At 44.6% G+C, this 13,944-nt stretch overlaps 1 protein-coding gene across 1 annotated transcript; it reads right to left on the reverse strand.

Annotated features, from left to right (window-relative positions):
* Positions 1-952: 952 nt before the first annotated feature.
* On the reverse strand, positions 953-6,109 carry LOC144124647 (uncharacterized). The gene is made up of 3 exons (XM_077657456.1): positions 4,808-6,109; positions 2,442-2,503; positions 953-1,097 (listed from the first exon to the last, which is right to left on the reverse strand). Exons 1-3 carry the CDS (start codon positions 6,107-6,109, stop codon positions 953-955), a joined length of 1,509 nt encoding a protein of 502 aa, XP_077513582.1.
* Positions 6,110-13,944: the final 7,835 nt, after the last annotated feature.

Raw genomic sequence — 13,944 nt, forward strand, 5'->3', positions numbered from 1 at the left:
TGTAGCCGGTTGATCGTAATAGACATTACAATTTAGAAAACGCAATATCCCTTGACGCTGTGGTTCGAAAAAATTTGGCTTTTTTTGACCATGTTTTCGAAAGCGCATGTATTTTGGCACGATGTAGACAAGTTTTGTATTAGTTGTTTCCCTTAATGCAGACACACAAATCTTGCGTTTGGCCCATGATGGCCTTAGTTGCCTATGTTTTATTAAACCCAACACAACACTACATTTGGGGAGCATACACATTTTGTGCATACTGTGTTACCTTAAAAATTACACACTGGTTTGGAAGTAGTAAATAAATAACAAAACAAACAATCCCCTTGAAAGACATGCTAATGAGCTAATTTATAAAGCACAACCATGAAGATGTTTATGCAAACAACTGGCAAATGATAGTTCAAAAACAACATAGTTTAACATACCAGCTCGGAATATTTTGATCAGCTTCGCTTTTTAATGGCAAAGTTCACCTTCATTTGGCAAAAACTAAAGAAAAGGTACGAACCAAATGTATACGTGCCGGGCAAATCGGCAAATCGGTTGCACTCTTAGTTAATACAAATATTAAAACGTGTGCATATTTGAACGCTTTTCATTTTAGGAAGAACCAATGCAGGAAATTCATGAATCATATTTTTAACCGAATGAAGAGGTGACGAACTGTGGTGTGAACATCATATCGCGTGGTTCGACCCGGGTTATTGAAAAGAGAACATTTGACAGAGGTCTTCCTGCATAGTTAGCAATTAAATTGAAGTTAGAAAGTGCGCCAACAAAACTGAAAATACGTTGTTTCGGAACCTACTTTGTTCTTTAATCAGGTGTGACTGCAGGCGAGTTGCAGCCAGCTTGCCTTAATTTTAAGCCCTCGTTTATTCATCCGCCGAGTCACAGAAAGCAGACCGTATGTATAGAGGGGAAATGGTACCAAGGGAGCGGTTAACTATCCCATCATCGGCTGAATGGACCATGACTCAAAGCCTTCTGCGCGGGTGCCACGCGGTGTCCAGCATATGGCACCAACTGTACCCTCCAGGTCAATCTTGTGGTCAGACGCCTCGCAGTATTCTGCCGCCCCGCTCTGTTCCCTGTTAATAAGTTTGACACCCGCTTTGTTCTGCTTCATTCTTTTGGCGAAGTTTATGGTTTGGCCAGCGCATGTCGCCGAGCAGTTTAAGCAGGGGATCTTGTATACATATTTTCTAATGCATGGCATCTTCGGCTGGCCGTTTTCGAGTGCTCTAGAGCACTACTAACTTAATATATTAAATTATTGATTACTGTAGGTATACATACATCTTGATGAATCGATACAAGGAACAAAGTGAACGAAACATTTCAAATACGTGAGGAATTTCTGTACAGTACGCGCTGAGAAGAAAGTAGAAAACGAGCCTTAAAAAAATCACAAAATTATCGTGGGATAGAACCTGTATCACCAATTTCTTAGCAGAGCACGGTACCGCTCGACCACACCAGCACCATCGAACTGATTTTATAAAACAAATATACAATCAAAGAACTGCTGCGTTTTAGTTGTTTTTTTAATTTCATCATATTCACAAGCACAAGTGCTACAGTGATCCTTGAGCATCCGTAATATATATATATATATATATATATATATATATATATATATATATATAGCAGACAAGGTAAAGTAAATGAGGGGCCGGTTTGACAAACTTGAGAAGGGAGCCAACAGTCGCCGAAACCAAGGTGCATAGGGGAACGTTATTTTTTTAATGTGTTGCGCTTATCAGTGGGATACTATTACTTAGATTAATAAATCGCTTAAAGAAAATACTTATAAAGCAGCAGAAAAAACAACCATGCCGCCTGTGGAATCCGAACCCACGACCTCCGAATATCGCGTCCGGTGCTCTTACCAACTGAGCTACGGCGACGGCTGTCCAATCTGCTGCTCTCGTGGGTATTTATGATTATTTGGTGTACGCGAACCTTGAGAGTGTTCTACCTTGAGTATATATATATATATAAGCGTCAATCTGTTAGCTCACAGCAGTAATCCCTGCGCTACACCAGGCAGCGTGGCAGCGTTCCCAAGGTACCTAGCGCATGCGTGTCTGAATTCTGGCCTTTCTTTTCTTTGGATGTTTACGCGCAGGACATTGGTTATATAGCTCTTCGAAGACTTGCGGACCTACGCCTTTTATCTGCGTCTGCGTTTTGCAAGTTTGTGCGCACCGCTTTCCTGACCTGCAACGATTCCAACATGCCACCAAAAAAAAAGGTACCGCCGCTATCTGGAGCCGGGAGAGCCTTGCCGGATTCCGAAGCAGACTGTGCACAATCAACGCATGAGGCAGGAGCAGCAGCATCATGAAGACAACGGAAGCACTGATTCTTCAGAAAATGAAAGAGAAAGCGCATCAAACGGTACGTCCAGTGGTCCTCATGACCCAGCTCACCTGACCTCATCAGCAAACGTCACCTCATCACCGTCACAAAATGACCGTGATGAGTACTTTGACTGCGACGAGATCTCTGAACAAAGTCAGGCAGAGGCGGAAGACAGCGCTGGTCTCGAAAACGACGAGGTGAAAGACTATTTTGAGAGATGCTCCACCGAAATATTGCGAACCAAACATTAACGAAGGCACAGGCATTGCTGCTTATTTTAACCTATGTCGTGCATTCCGGGCTGTCGTGGACGCCAGTGGAGGGCCTGCTAATTCTGGTTAGTACACTCTGTGGCACACAAGGCAGGGGCGCCCTTCAACCTCCTGGAATGAAAACAACGTGGCTCGGATCAGGGAAATCGAAACGCATGACCGCACCATTACAGTCTTCATGCTATCAGATGCTCTTGACATTATAAAGACAAAATGCCACCAAATTTTGCCTGAGAACTTGGGGAAACGAAAGCTGAATGCCATACTTGTGCCGCACTCCCTCACACAGGACCAGAAGGACACGCGGGCATCAGTGAGCGCTGATTTACTTCCCGAGGCTGAGAAAAATGCTACACTCGCCCACAGCTTCACTGCTGAAGACGAAACATGGTGCTTTCAAAGCGATCTTCAAACAAAGAGGCAGAGCGCCGAATGGTAGTCCACAAGCTCTCCAGCGTCGGGAAAGGTCCGGCGTCAAAAGACCAAAACAAAGACGATGCTGATAGTTTTTTTCGATGCCAGCTAGAGGTGTCATACACCACGAGTTCGTCCCACAAGGGCAGACGGTGATTCGGGAGTTTTATATCCACATGGTCCAACACATGCGTGATGCACTGCGACGCCGTCACCCTGATTTATGGGCATCTGGACAATGGAGCCTTCCCTACACACTAAACAAGTTCTCACCCTTAAGGGTGTAAAAAGGGTGCACCATAAATTTAAACCCTTATGCACACCCTTCGAGCACCCTATAGGGCCGCAGCACTCTACCTGCAGGGAGCATTTACCAGAAGGGTGTAAAGGAGGGAGCAAGAAGGGTGCTGAAGTGCTCACAAGAGTGTACATGGAAAGGGGGATATTTATTAATGTATAGATAGATATAACCAAGATATAAACAAATATATAAACCAATAACACGGCGACAACTACAGCTAATATCCTTTGTACAAAATAGACGTTTATTCGCCTTGCAAAATACTAGTTTGCTTTGTCATTCCCTTTTGTCTGAAAAGCATGCAATTATGTGTGCATATTACTCATGCATATTTATAGCAGCTGCAAATACAAGCAATAAATGTTTACACATTGCACGGTACAGCGCCTCTTTCCACACAGATTTCATGGTTTCACAAAATCTAAAAAAGCTGCCATCTCAGCGATTATTGCACGTAATGTGACTAGTGAAGTTTCGTGAATGAGTCACAAAGGAGTTGTCACCTGGAAACTAGTAGGATGCAGGCAACTAAAAAGTGTGCTTAACAAATGAAGTTAGACAATGCAGTTTAATGTTCAATGTTCCAGTTTTTCACAAGCAAGTGCTATTTCATTAATATTCAGAACAATGAATGGCGAGTGCTTACGACACTCCGGCCCTTGTGTTCCCGCATATACAACGGCTCTATGTCAAACTCCGAAAATGAAGTCAGAACACTGTACTCTTCTACGGCACTGACATCATACACATAGAAGTGCTCATCAAAACAGACAGTCTCAAGCAGTTTAGCCATAACCATTAACACCTTTTTCACATAAAATAGTTGACACACAAGTAAAAATTCTGGCAGACTATCTTCTGGAACACTTCTGACAAGGCAGCATCCTGCACTGTATGTCCTGCCATCAACAATCACAGATTTGACAACCAATGTGTTCGTGGCTTCAAGGTTATTCTCAGTTATGAATTCTTTAACACAGACAGGAAGGTGCTCGTACAGCACATTCTTCACGCCTATATTACGGGGAATAATGTCATCACCTGCAGCAAATAAAAAACTCTGCAAGAACTGATGCCTCACTGCAAGACTGTGAGAAAGATTCTTCCAGTTCCGGATTTTTCGAGCAATATCTTTAAAATACTGGTGCTTGGCATCAAACCGCATAGCCCATAGGAGGATTAATTGTCAAAATTTCTCTTTATATGAAGGGTAGTGTATGAGGTAGTGCACTTTACATAGAAGTGATGCTGATGGAAAGAGTACCTTGCAGTCAAAACAAAAGAAATGAATCTTTCTTTGCAAGTAGGCAATATGTGAAACTGAAATTTTATGGCTCATAATAATGTAAACAATTTCTCGGAGAAGTAGGTAAAGCTGCCAAACTGCATTGTCTGAAGAGACGTTGTCTTTAACAAAAAAGGTTAGGTAGCGAAAGAGGCAAAATACTTGTGTTGCCGACGCCTTCAAAACTGCTTTTCCTTGAAGATATGGCTTAGCAATGGCCTCTGGTTTGTTGCAGATGTCATGTGGATCATAAAGCCATTCTGAAATGCTTTTGTTCAAATCACTGAGTGAAAAGAAGCGTTCTTTAATTAAGGCAGATATTATATGCCGCAGGGCAAATGATAGGACTCCTTCATGCAGGTCATGCATTATATCTGGTGGAAGGTGTTGTGTCGGATCAAAGCCAGGGCACAAAAGAGCACTTGGCTCCTTGACCCCATACAATGACAGCGTTGGCAGCCCTGCTCTCAGCATACTCAAATGGTGCTTGTGCCCTTGAGGTGAGCGCAGCACAAAATCACCTTGCAAGTGTTTGTAGTCAGTTTCGATCCGCAGAGCCATGCAGTACCTACAAATTCTTCCTTGGCTGAATGTGCATTTGAAGCCTCCAATTCTGTGGCTAGATAAATTGTCACCAGTGAAAATGAAGACAGATCCCTTTACAAGGTTTCTATTCACAGTTATGCCATGATTTGCTATGATCTTGACATCTGTGATGAATGGCTCAAGAATTTTAGAAAATCCATAAGTGGCTATATGTTTATCTTTGACAAGTAGTACGAGGTTAATACCTTGCAATGCTGACCGCAACTTTGCATCAAAATTTAGCACTGAGAAGTAGACAGCTGTCATTTTATGCTTTCCCCTCTTGCTGCCCAGTGGGTTGCAGGCTTCGAACTCATAACTGTACAATTGCAAGCAAAGTTTACTTGTATTGCCTGCAAAATGCTCATGGTTTTGAAAAGCGCATCCATCAAATACTGAACGCATGTAACCATCAGTACGGGAGTCATTGCTGAACTCATTTGAATGTTCTGAACGTTTAAGAATGCACTTGAGCACGTCACAGAGGGGAACGTATTTTATGGTGTCATTTCCACACAACACTACCGTACGGGATTCAACAAATGGAAAATGCGCCTTCCAATAGGTTGTTCGGCCTGATCTTGTCCGCAGCTGGTCAAGTTGCAGCTTGCAAATTTCTTTTACGCTGATGGCTGGCCCGTCTAGAGGTTCTGTCTGCTGGTGGTCTGCAACGGTTTCCAAGAAATCAATAATATCATTGGCTAACTCACGCACAGTGGATTCAGGTAGCCGCCTTCCTTCCTTCCACTTGAAAAGTAGCTTTGCCAGTTGATAACCATAGTCACTTGAACTAGAGTCATGCTGTTCGGCCTGCACATCAAAGGGCTCTTCATCATCTGGAGGCAAATCAGGTGCTGCATTTGTACTGCTTCGTGCCATCCCCACCTGCACAATGCCACGGGAACACGTTTCTCCCATCCAAGAAGCATGCTTTCGGTGTACATGCTTCTTGTAGGAAAAAAAGTGGCGAAACGTTTGCATGCAGCCACTCAAGCCACACACCCAATTTGTCTCATGGCCATGGGCAATGCGCAGGTGCCTAAAGAGTGTCCTTAAGGAGAATTGGTAACAGGCACATCGTGGACAAAGAAAGAAGCGGATTCCTGGCATCTGAAAAGACAAATGCTTGATTTAAAAAAAAATTTAATGGCTTTTACTGGTCACCAAGAAGACTGGCCAATGTAAACTCCAGTCCATTTAGTTGCATGGATTAGAAACCTCCATAGAAGCAAATCATTTTCAAAAATAAATTTGTTAGTGTAATACAAAGAAGAATCCTGTTATCAGCTATATATTTGTTCTCAGAACCATGAGCAAGCTGCTATGACCGAGTGCTAATCACATCTTCATTTCTATAAATGCCTCATAGTGCAAAAAAAAACATGTAAACATTTCCTGTGACGTTTGCAGAATAAGGAAGCCATGGGCCCACCTGCTCCCAACAGCACCTGATCATCTTTTCTTCTATTTTCCAAACAATTATGTTTCAGGTGAAAATTCCACCACATATTTCCCATTCACCACAACAAAAATTAAGAAAAACATCTGGGTATGTTTCCCTTGGTTACAAAGGTGGCCAACTTCCTTCATATGGATGTAGTAATAGTCTGCTAAAAAAATTAACCAGTGTCATACAAATAACGAAGTCGTGCACAACATGACTGAGCTAAGACTGAACCTCACATGAGCATTGTATGCTAACACTTGCATACACTAACAAAATTAACAGAGCGATGCGTAATTTACATTTGCTTTTCCCGTGCTGCAATGTAGCAAAATGCTTTATTTACTACAGTATTTACTCGCATAAAGGCAGACCTAAATTTCATTTTTAAGTCACACTGCCGAAACTCGCTTGTACTGCCAAGATGGCTACAAACCCAGAAACGGAAAGGTGGGACCATCAGTGAAGCTTCTCCGTTCTCAAGGCCCTTAAATTTTCACGCTGCTATCAATCAGGCCAAATTGTTTTGCGCGCCTCTCTCAAGACAGTCGCGCGAAAAAAAATTGTCAGGTAAGGGCGAAATAAGATAAGCACGTTATTACCGCATCAAATCTGTGCATTAAATGTCCTCGTAAAAACTAAACTTCTTTCAAACTGAAGCGCGACGATTTCAAGAGCGCTCAAGTGTCGCTGCACTAAATTTTGCCATGAGTATCCAAAATATCTTTAGTGGCAGAAGGTTGGTGCAGAATATGCCCGTTATAAGCTGTAAAGTGTCGCGACTGGCTCCGGTACGACCGTCTCATGGTTGTCTGCAACTAAGCCGGGAATGCAGACGGTGGCTTTGCTCTCTTTCCCGCACGCAGCCTTCGGCAACAAGCGCTCACGGCAACGACGCAACGCGCACCGCAAAGGAGCAAGCGCCCGCAGCGCGGCACGGCTGCAGAAGCGGCTCGGGTTGCGGTCTCGGTAGACATGCAGGTTCAGTCTCCGGTGCGAGCGACTGCCGCCTCTGCCACAAATCAGGTGGTACTTCCCCTCTCTCGGCCCAGAGGCAGAGGGCAAGAAGGCGCTCGCTGAAGCGCTTTCGCGGCGTCGTCGCGGGAAGCGCGCAGTAAAGTCAAGGAGGGGTGCGGGGGGGGGGGGGGGGGGGTGCTCCATGGCGGTCGCACGAAATGGCTTCAGTGCAAAAAGCAGCAAAAGTTGACTATTTCATGACGCTTACCTTTGTTATATCTCTTCTGAGGAGGTACTGCTCGAATCGCCTTTGCTTTTCAAGTCTGCCTTCGCCACCTACAACGCTGGCCGAGCACAGCGCACCAACCCATAACGTAACGCTGCACTTCGGAGAGGCCCTCGCCAGTGGTCACCATCGCTAATGCGCTTTCGCAAGGCCTACTGGGAGTCTTACTCCTCTCAGTAAAGACACAAACTAGTCCCTAACGTGTCAATCAATTTAGAGATTTTAAATTTGTTGCGCCGCCTGTGAGTAATTTTAAAATGTATTTTTGACAGTTCAAAAAACACAAATTTGGAAATTTTGTGTTTACGCGATGTATAGATGGCTAAAACATTGGTGTAAGCTTAATAATTTCCAGTTGATTTAAACTGCTGCAATTCTTTGCATGCTGTGTGTGGCAAGTATCGCGACTACCTCTCGTTTTGCCACGGCCACATGACCAGTGTTATTTCCCGCGCGCTGCCACCGCATCAGGTTGCTGCATCTGTCAGTGTGTTGTTTTGAAGTGCCTGTATACGATTCTGCCCCGCGATGCCACGGTGCCTAGTTAGCGTACCAGACCTTGGTGCAGCAAGAACGTATACGCTTGAGGGTGACACCATCAGCGCACTCAAAGACGCAGTCGGCGCATGCCCGGTTCTTGGCGGCAAGTTCGACATGGCGTCGTACTCGTTCCAGGCAAGTGCACGTGTTCCTTTGCTTGTTTCCTTTGCTGCACTCGATAAGGTGGCGGTGTATGGAGCTTAACTTCCCAAGTCGACCGAGATTGAGAGACGCCATAGTGGAGAGCTGCGGACAATTTAGACCACCCTGGGTTCATTTACCGCGCACTGACATCGCACAATACACGATCCTCTACATTTCGCCTCCATCGAAATGCGACCGCCGTGTCATAGGTCGAGCCCGCGTCCTGAGGGTCAGCAGCAGAGCACTATAACCACTGAGCCACCGGGGTGGCACCCGGTAAGGTAGAATTACGCAGAAGTACTGTCAACTGAGGATCTTCGCCAAGTGTTCGAATCCGGATAGTGTTTTCATCACTAAGAGATGCATGGCATAGCACGTGAGGACCAGAGATTTTTGCAATGTTCGCGTCTGGTAGGTGTCGTGTTCCGCTTGTCAGCTGCGGGCCGAGCTGCAGCTTTTACATTTCTTTGTGTAAGAGCACATCTCGCACTTTGTACTCTCCCTTCGTGTTAATTTGCGCTACTACTGCGTAAGGATTACATGCAGCAGTGTTTCAATTTTTGTTGCTGGCCTCACGAGAACAGGCATTGCTGAACTGTGCTAATATTTCTGGCGATAGTTTAAATAAACAGTAACTCGAAGGCGGTAAACTTTTCACGTTTCTCAATCGCGTTTCGGGCTTTGCGTTCTTTCAGAGTTAAATTGATAAGGGCCGAAACCTGTGTTCATGATTCAGGGCGACGGCGGTCAGCTACGATGCGTTGCCGTCGAAGTGTTTTGTCCATGTCTCTTGTTTCGTAGCTTATTAAAGAATGGCTCATCGTTGTCCGTCCGCCTGCGAAATCTGTCACACTATGACGGTATTCATTACATAATTGCTATAACCCATATACTCTTAGCAATTACTAAGTAATGGTGATTAGTGAATTAGTAATTAATCGTTAGTTTCTAAGACTTAAAAATCAGATGTTAAAACGCTAAACAAAAAACATGAATATGTTAAACAAATAAAATTTTGAAAGAAAAAAGAACGCAATAAAAATTAAATGAAAAATCAAACAAAAATGAAACAAAAAATGCATGGCCTACAGGTGCCATGGAAAAAAAACCGTGTTTTAAAAAGTTCTCTGTTTTCGCATTCTGCACGTAAGGAGACTTAGTGGCCTCAGAATTTTTTTTTTCCGAGCCTCCCAAAATTTCGATTTGCGCCCAGAGATGCTACTTGTACATAGTGTGGCTAGTCAGGCAGTCGCCCTCGGACTTAACATGTGAGCGCTTTGCCATACTGCTGCTACTACTTGTTCTGGCTTCGCCTTAGTTATCGCGCTGTGCAGCTTAGCTGTGATCGCCGATGCCATGCACAGTCCGCAATAGACATAATACTCTATTTTCCGCGGCTGTGAAGCATAGCTGAAAAAAAAGAAAATAGAATTATGCCTGTCAGTAATGAAGGGCTAAAACACTTCTTGTGGGGCTACATGTTAGCACACTCAACAGTGAAATGCATTTCATGCCCAGTACAAGCGCTTCATCCACTGTGTTGATTTCTTTTAGTGGTTGGTGGAGTATCGCTCGCCATGCAAATGCGTATTAGTGATTTTGCTCATATGAGAATAAATCCAGGGCACATTACTGGGCTGTTTTCCAATCCGAATGTATAACTCTGCTGTTTCACAGTTACGTTAGTTTGCTGCACTAGGCAACGGAGGAAGTGACGGCCGTCCTCGCCACATGAACTTGTCATGCATGGAGTTTCCTGAGATCCGTGCACAGTATAAAAGCCACTTGTTATTTACCGTTTCCAGAACCTGGACAAGACATTTGATGAGTATGTCGATCTAGGTCCTGCGGACAGTATCCCCGACTTATCAAAGATTAAACTGCGTGCACATGTCAATGATCAGCAGTGTGAACCGACATCTTCAGAGTTATTTGGATTCGGTAGTCACATATTCAATGAAATCTGTACTCAGTTTCGAATTCATGAACGAGTTATTTGTTTTTTTTTTTGCAGCACACTCTGTTGGACAGTACTGTGGCGAGTGGCGGAGACACCCACAAAAATCACCTTCATGTGTCCTTCGATCTGTAAGTGCGTTGAGTGGTACAGTATATACTCAATAATGAGTCTCACAGGATCACAAAATAATATTTGTTTCACCTGTTAGCCATGTTGTAAAAAAATATTAATTGAGCGTACAGGCAGAAAGGTCGGCCTGGAGGTGCATATCTATATATCAAACTACTACTCCGTGTTGGGGAGGGGGAAGAAGAAAAGAGGGTTCAGAAACAAACGAGCAATAAACTACAGCACGTGAAATGAAACTGCACCTATCTGGTAAGGCTAACAGCATTTATGTCTGCTGCCCAGTTTCTCAGTGCTCGCAGTGCGCACTTTTCAACTAGCAGTAACGGCGGTGCTTATGCCAGGGCAATGCATTGCTCACTGTGGCATTCGCCGCTCTCATGTTTATATTGTCCACAGTTTGAAGTAAGAGTGTTAGCTACGCCTCAGATTTTGAAATTACACACTGCACTTGTCGTAGGAAATTTTACGAATTGGAATCATATGGAAATTTGTTGAAGATGTCATTACATCACTGAGATTCCGCTTGGATGTAATTCTGCTTTTCTCATAATAACACTGCCTTGTTCAGAGTAAGAACATTAAGATTCCTAAAGTCCGATTGTCATAAATATTCCAAAGTACGACACGCTTCACATAGGCATCTAATATGTCCTTGGATGTTGTTGCAGTTGGAATAGAGGCAAACTTGATCAGAATCCTGTCCAACAAATCCATGCGAATGTTCATTGCTGATTTTATATACATTTCAGTTCCCCCTAATATCCATACTAGACGAGTTCTGGAACCTTGACAGTGAACTTTTTGCTGGGGTTGGCTAGCACAGACATTGTTATTCTTATGCAGAAGGTGTACAATTAGAGTGCAGTAGAACAGCCAACGTGAATTTTTTTCTCTGTGTCCCCGTCAGGAACGGAAGGCACAGATACTTTTGTATCTGCAGCAGTCTGTTGAGAACTTAGCTCTAAACTGTAGCTTTCTTGTAGGCCTTCACACTCTGATGACGATGGCCACAACTTCAAGCTGCCATCTCTTGGGAGCCTTCATGAGAGCATCCACAATGGCAGCCCACTTTCTTCAGCAGCATTCCGCAAAATTGTCGATCTGCTGTTCTTAAAAATGAAGAAAAGAACTCTGTAAGTAAATTCCATCTAATTTTGGCAGCTGTGAGGTTAGCAATCAATGCTGAGTTAAGATCAGTCAGAACTAAATGATATTTTACAAAATTCTTGTTATTATAAGTAATGTGTAGAGATTTAACCACCTGGTTTGTAAATTTCTCTACTTTTCGGGAGAATTAGTAAAACTTTGATAATTGCAAGTCGTGTAGTCCAAAAAGTCGGGTAATTCAAAAAAAATTTTCATGGCCCCATAATTAGTAATGGAAATTTTCTGGATAATTTTAGCTAGAAATGCACACTGTCTTAGCAAATTCATTGATATTACCTACGAAAACATGCCTACGTAAATATTTTGTGGTCAGTGCACTAAAGCTAAAGCCATAAAACTATCTCTGTGTGGATTCCAGCGATGTTAATATTGTCAATATTTTTCAGGCTCCCAACTCGTCATTTTTACACAAGAGTCACCTCGCTCTTGCTAGAAAATTACCCACAATTGAGAGACGTTGTAGGAAGTGGAGCTGTAAGTATATTGTTATTTTACTGGTGACAGCCACCTGGATAGTATGATTTTGCGAACATCCTGGCAACTTAATATATACAGGAACGGTGTTATTTAGTTGGTACCTTCAGTAAACTGTTGCATGAAATTGCAGCATGTGTGCAGCTTGCAGCATTCATATTCCATGACAGTGAAGAGCCCCTCCCATTTTGTAGTGTTGGGAGCCAAACTCTATTGAGGTGCATTTGACCTGCCTTCCTTTTTTCTCTCCATTATCATGTGTGCTGTTCTAGATAACGGTAGCTGCACTTGCTTCTGATGGAGAATGTCAGTTTCGGCTAGCTGGTTCATTAGAAAAAAGGCAAAGCAGCACTGACGACCGAAAAAGGATAAACATGTAGTGACTACTAATATCTGAAATTGGTTTTATTTTGTGACGATTCGTGCACATGCACCGGTGCCACGGCGAGCCGGTCAGTGACTTTTCCTGGAGACGGTTGGCCGCCCCGTCCTGGCGTCGGGTCGCAGCGGAGAGACATGACCATATTTGGTTGTGGCGGAGAAGCATGACCATATATGGTAACCGTCGACGGCCCTGTCGAACGACGCTTGAGTGTCCCCGTCATTATGCACCCCTCGAGAGCCACGGGGGAGTGGACAAAGGCGCGGCCACGGCTGAAGAAAGAAGCAAAGGATTTAAAAGCGGAAGCCGACGGGAGGAAGGGGGAGAGCGATCGGGGCGAGTGGACGAGAGGGCCGGAGACGGAGCGAGGCAGAAGACTGGGGCTGCGCATTGACCTGAGCCCGGGGTCTAGCCGTCGCTAACGTTCGACCTTCGCCAACGCGCCTCCACGCCTGGCAGCTCATCCAACGACCAGCCGAGAACGAGGGCAGCCCAGCCACGAGGAACTCCCAGCCCGGCCGCTGCAGACAACCAGCCATTCATCGAGCCCGTGCCACACCACGCTGACTCAGCCCCGGCGACGACGAGCCCAGCTTCTGTCCCGTAAGCGGCATCGAGCCAGATGCTTTAATTAAATCACTTCAAAATCATTTTGGAGTCTGTGCATCAATCTCCTCATGCCCAGTGTGGACCCAGGGCCATTCTAAGAAACTGGTTCATCACATTCGTGTCAGAAGTGGGGTCCACACTTAAATCATTGGGCAAAAGCTGCACTGCACCCCCGGCGAGAGGAGCTTGAGGCACTGACTATATTTGGTCTAATATGGAAGAAGCCCACTCGAGTGCACAGCCTTTTGGGGCAAGCGTACTTGCATTAGCAAACATGGTGGAGAGATTCACTGGCGACGGTCAGGGGCCGTCTATTGTTGAATTTTTTGACATGTTGGAGCAGGTGTGCAAAATGGGCGGGTTAACGGATGCACAACAGCTGGGAATGGCGAAATGTCGCATGTCAGGGGCAGCACATGATTTTGCCTGGAGAGATGAGGGAGTCAGGAAGGCGGGCACGTTGGCTGAATTTAAAAAGCTAGCGTTTAAATATTTTGACAGGGAACCTTCGAGCGTAAAGCTCAAGCGGTTCCTCGACGCTCTGCAGAAGCCGGGGGAAGACGCACGCGCGTTTGCCTCCCGCCTTCGATTCCTTGGGAACGAAACCCTAGCGCGAAAACCG

Source organism: Amblyomma americanum, chromosome 1 (genome assembly GCF_052857255.1).
Source record: "Amblyomma americanum isolate KBUSLIRL-KWMA chromosome 1, ASM5285725v1, whole genome shotgun sequence".
Classification (NCBI taxonomy): Eukaryota; Metazoa; Arthropoda; class Arachnida; order Ixodida; family Ixodidae; genus Amblyomma; species Amblyomma americanum.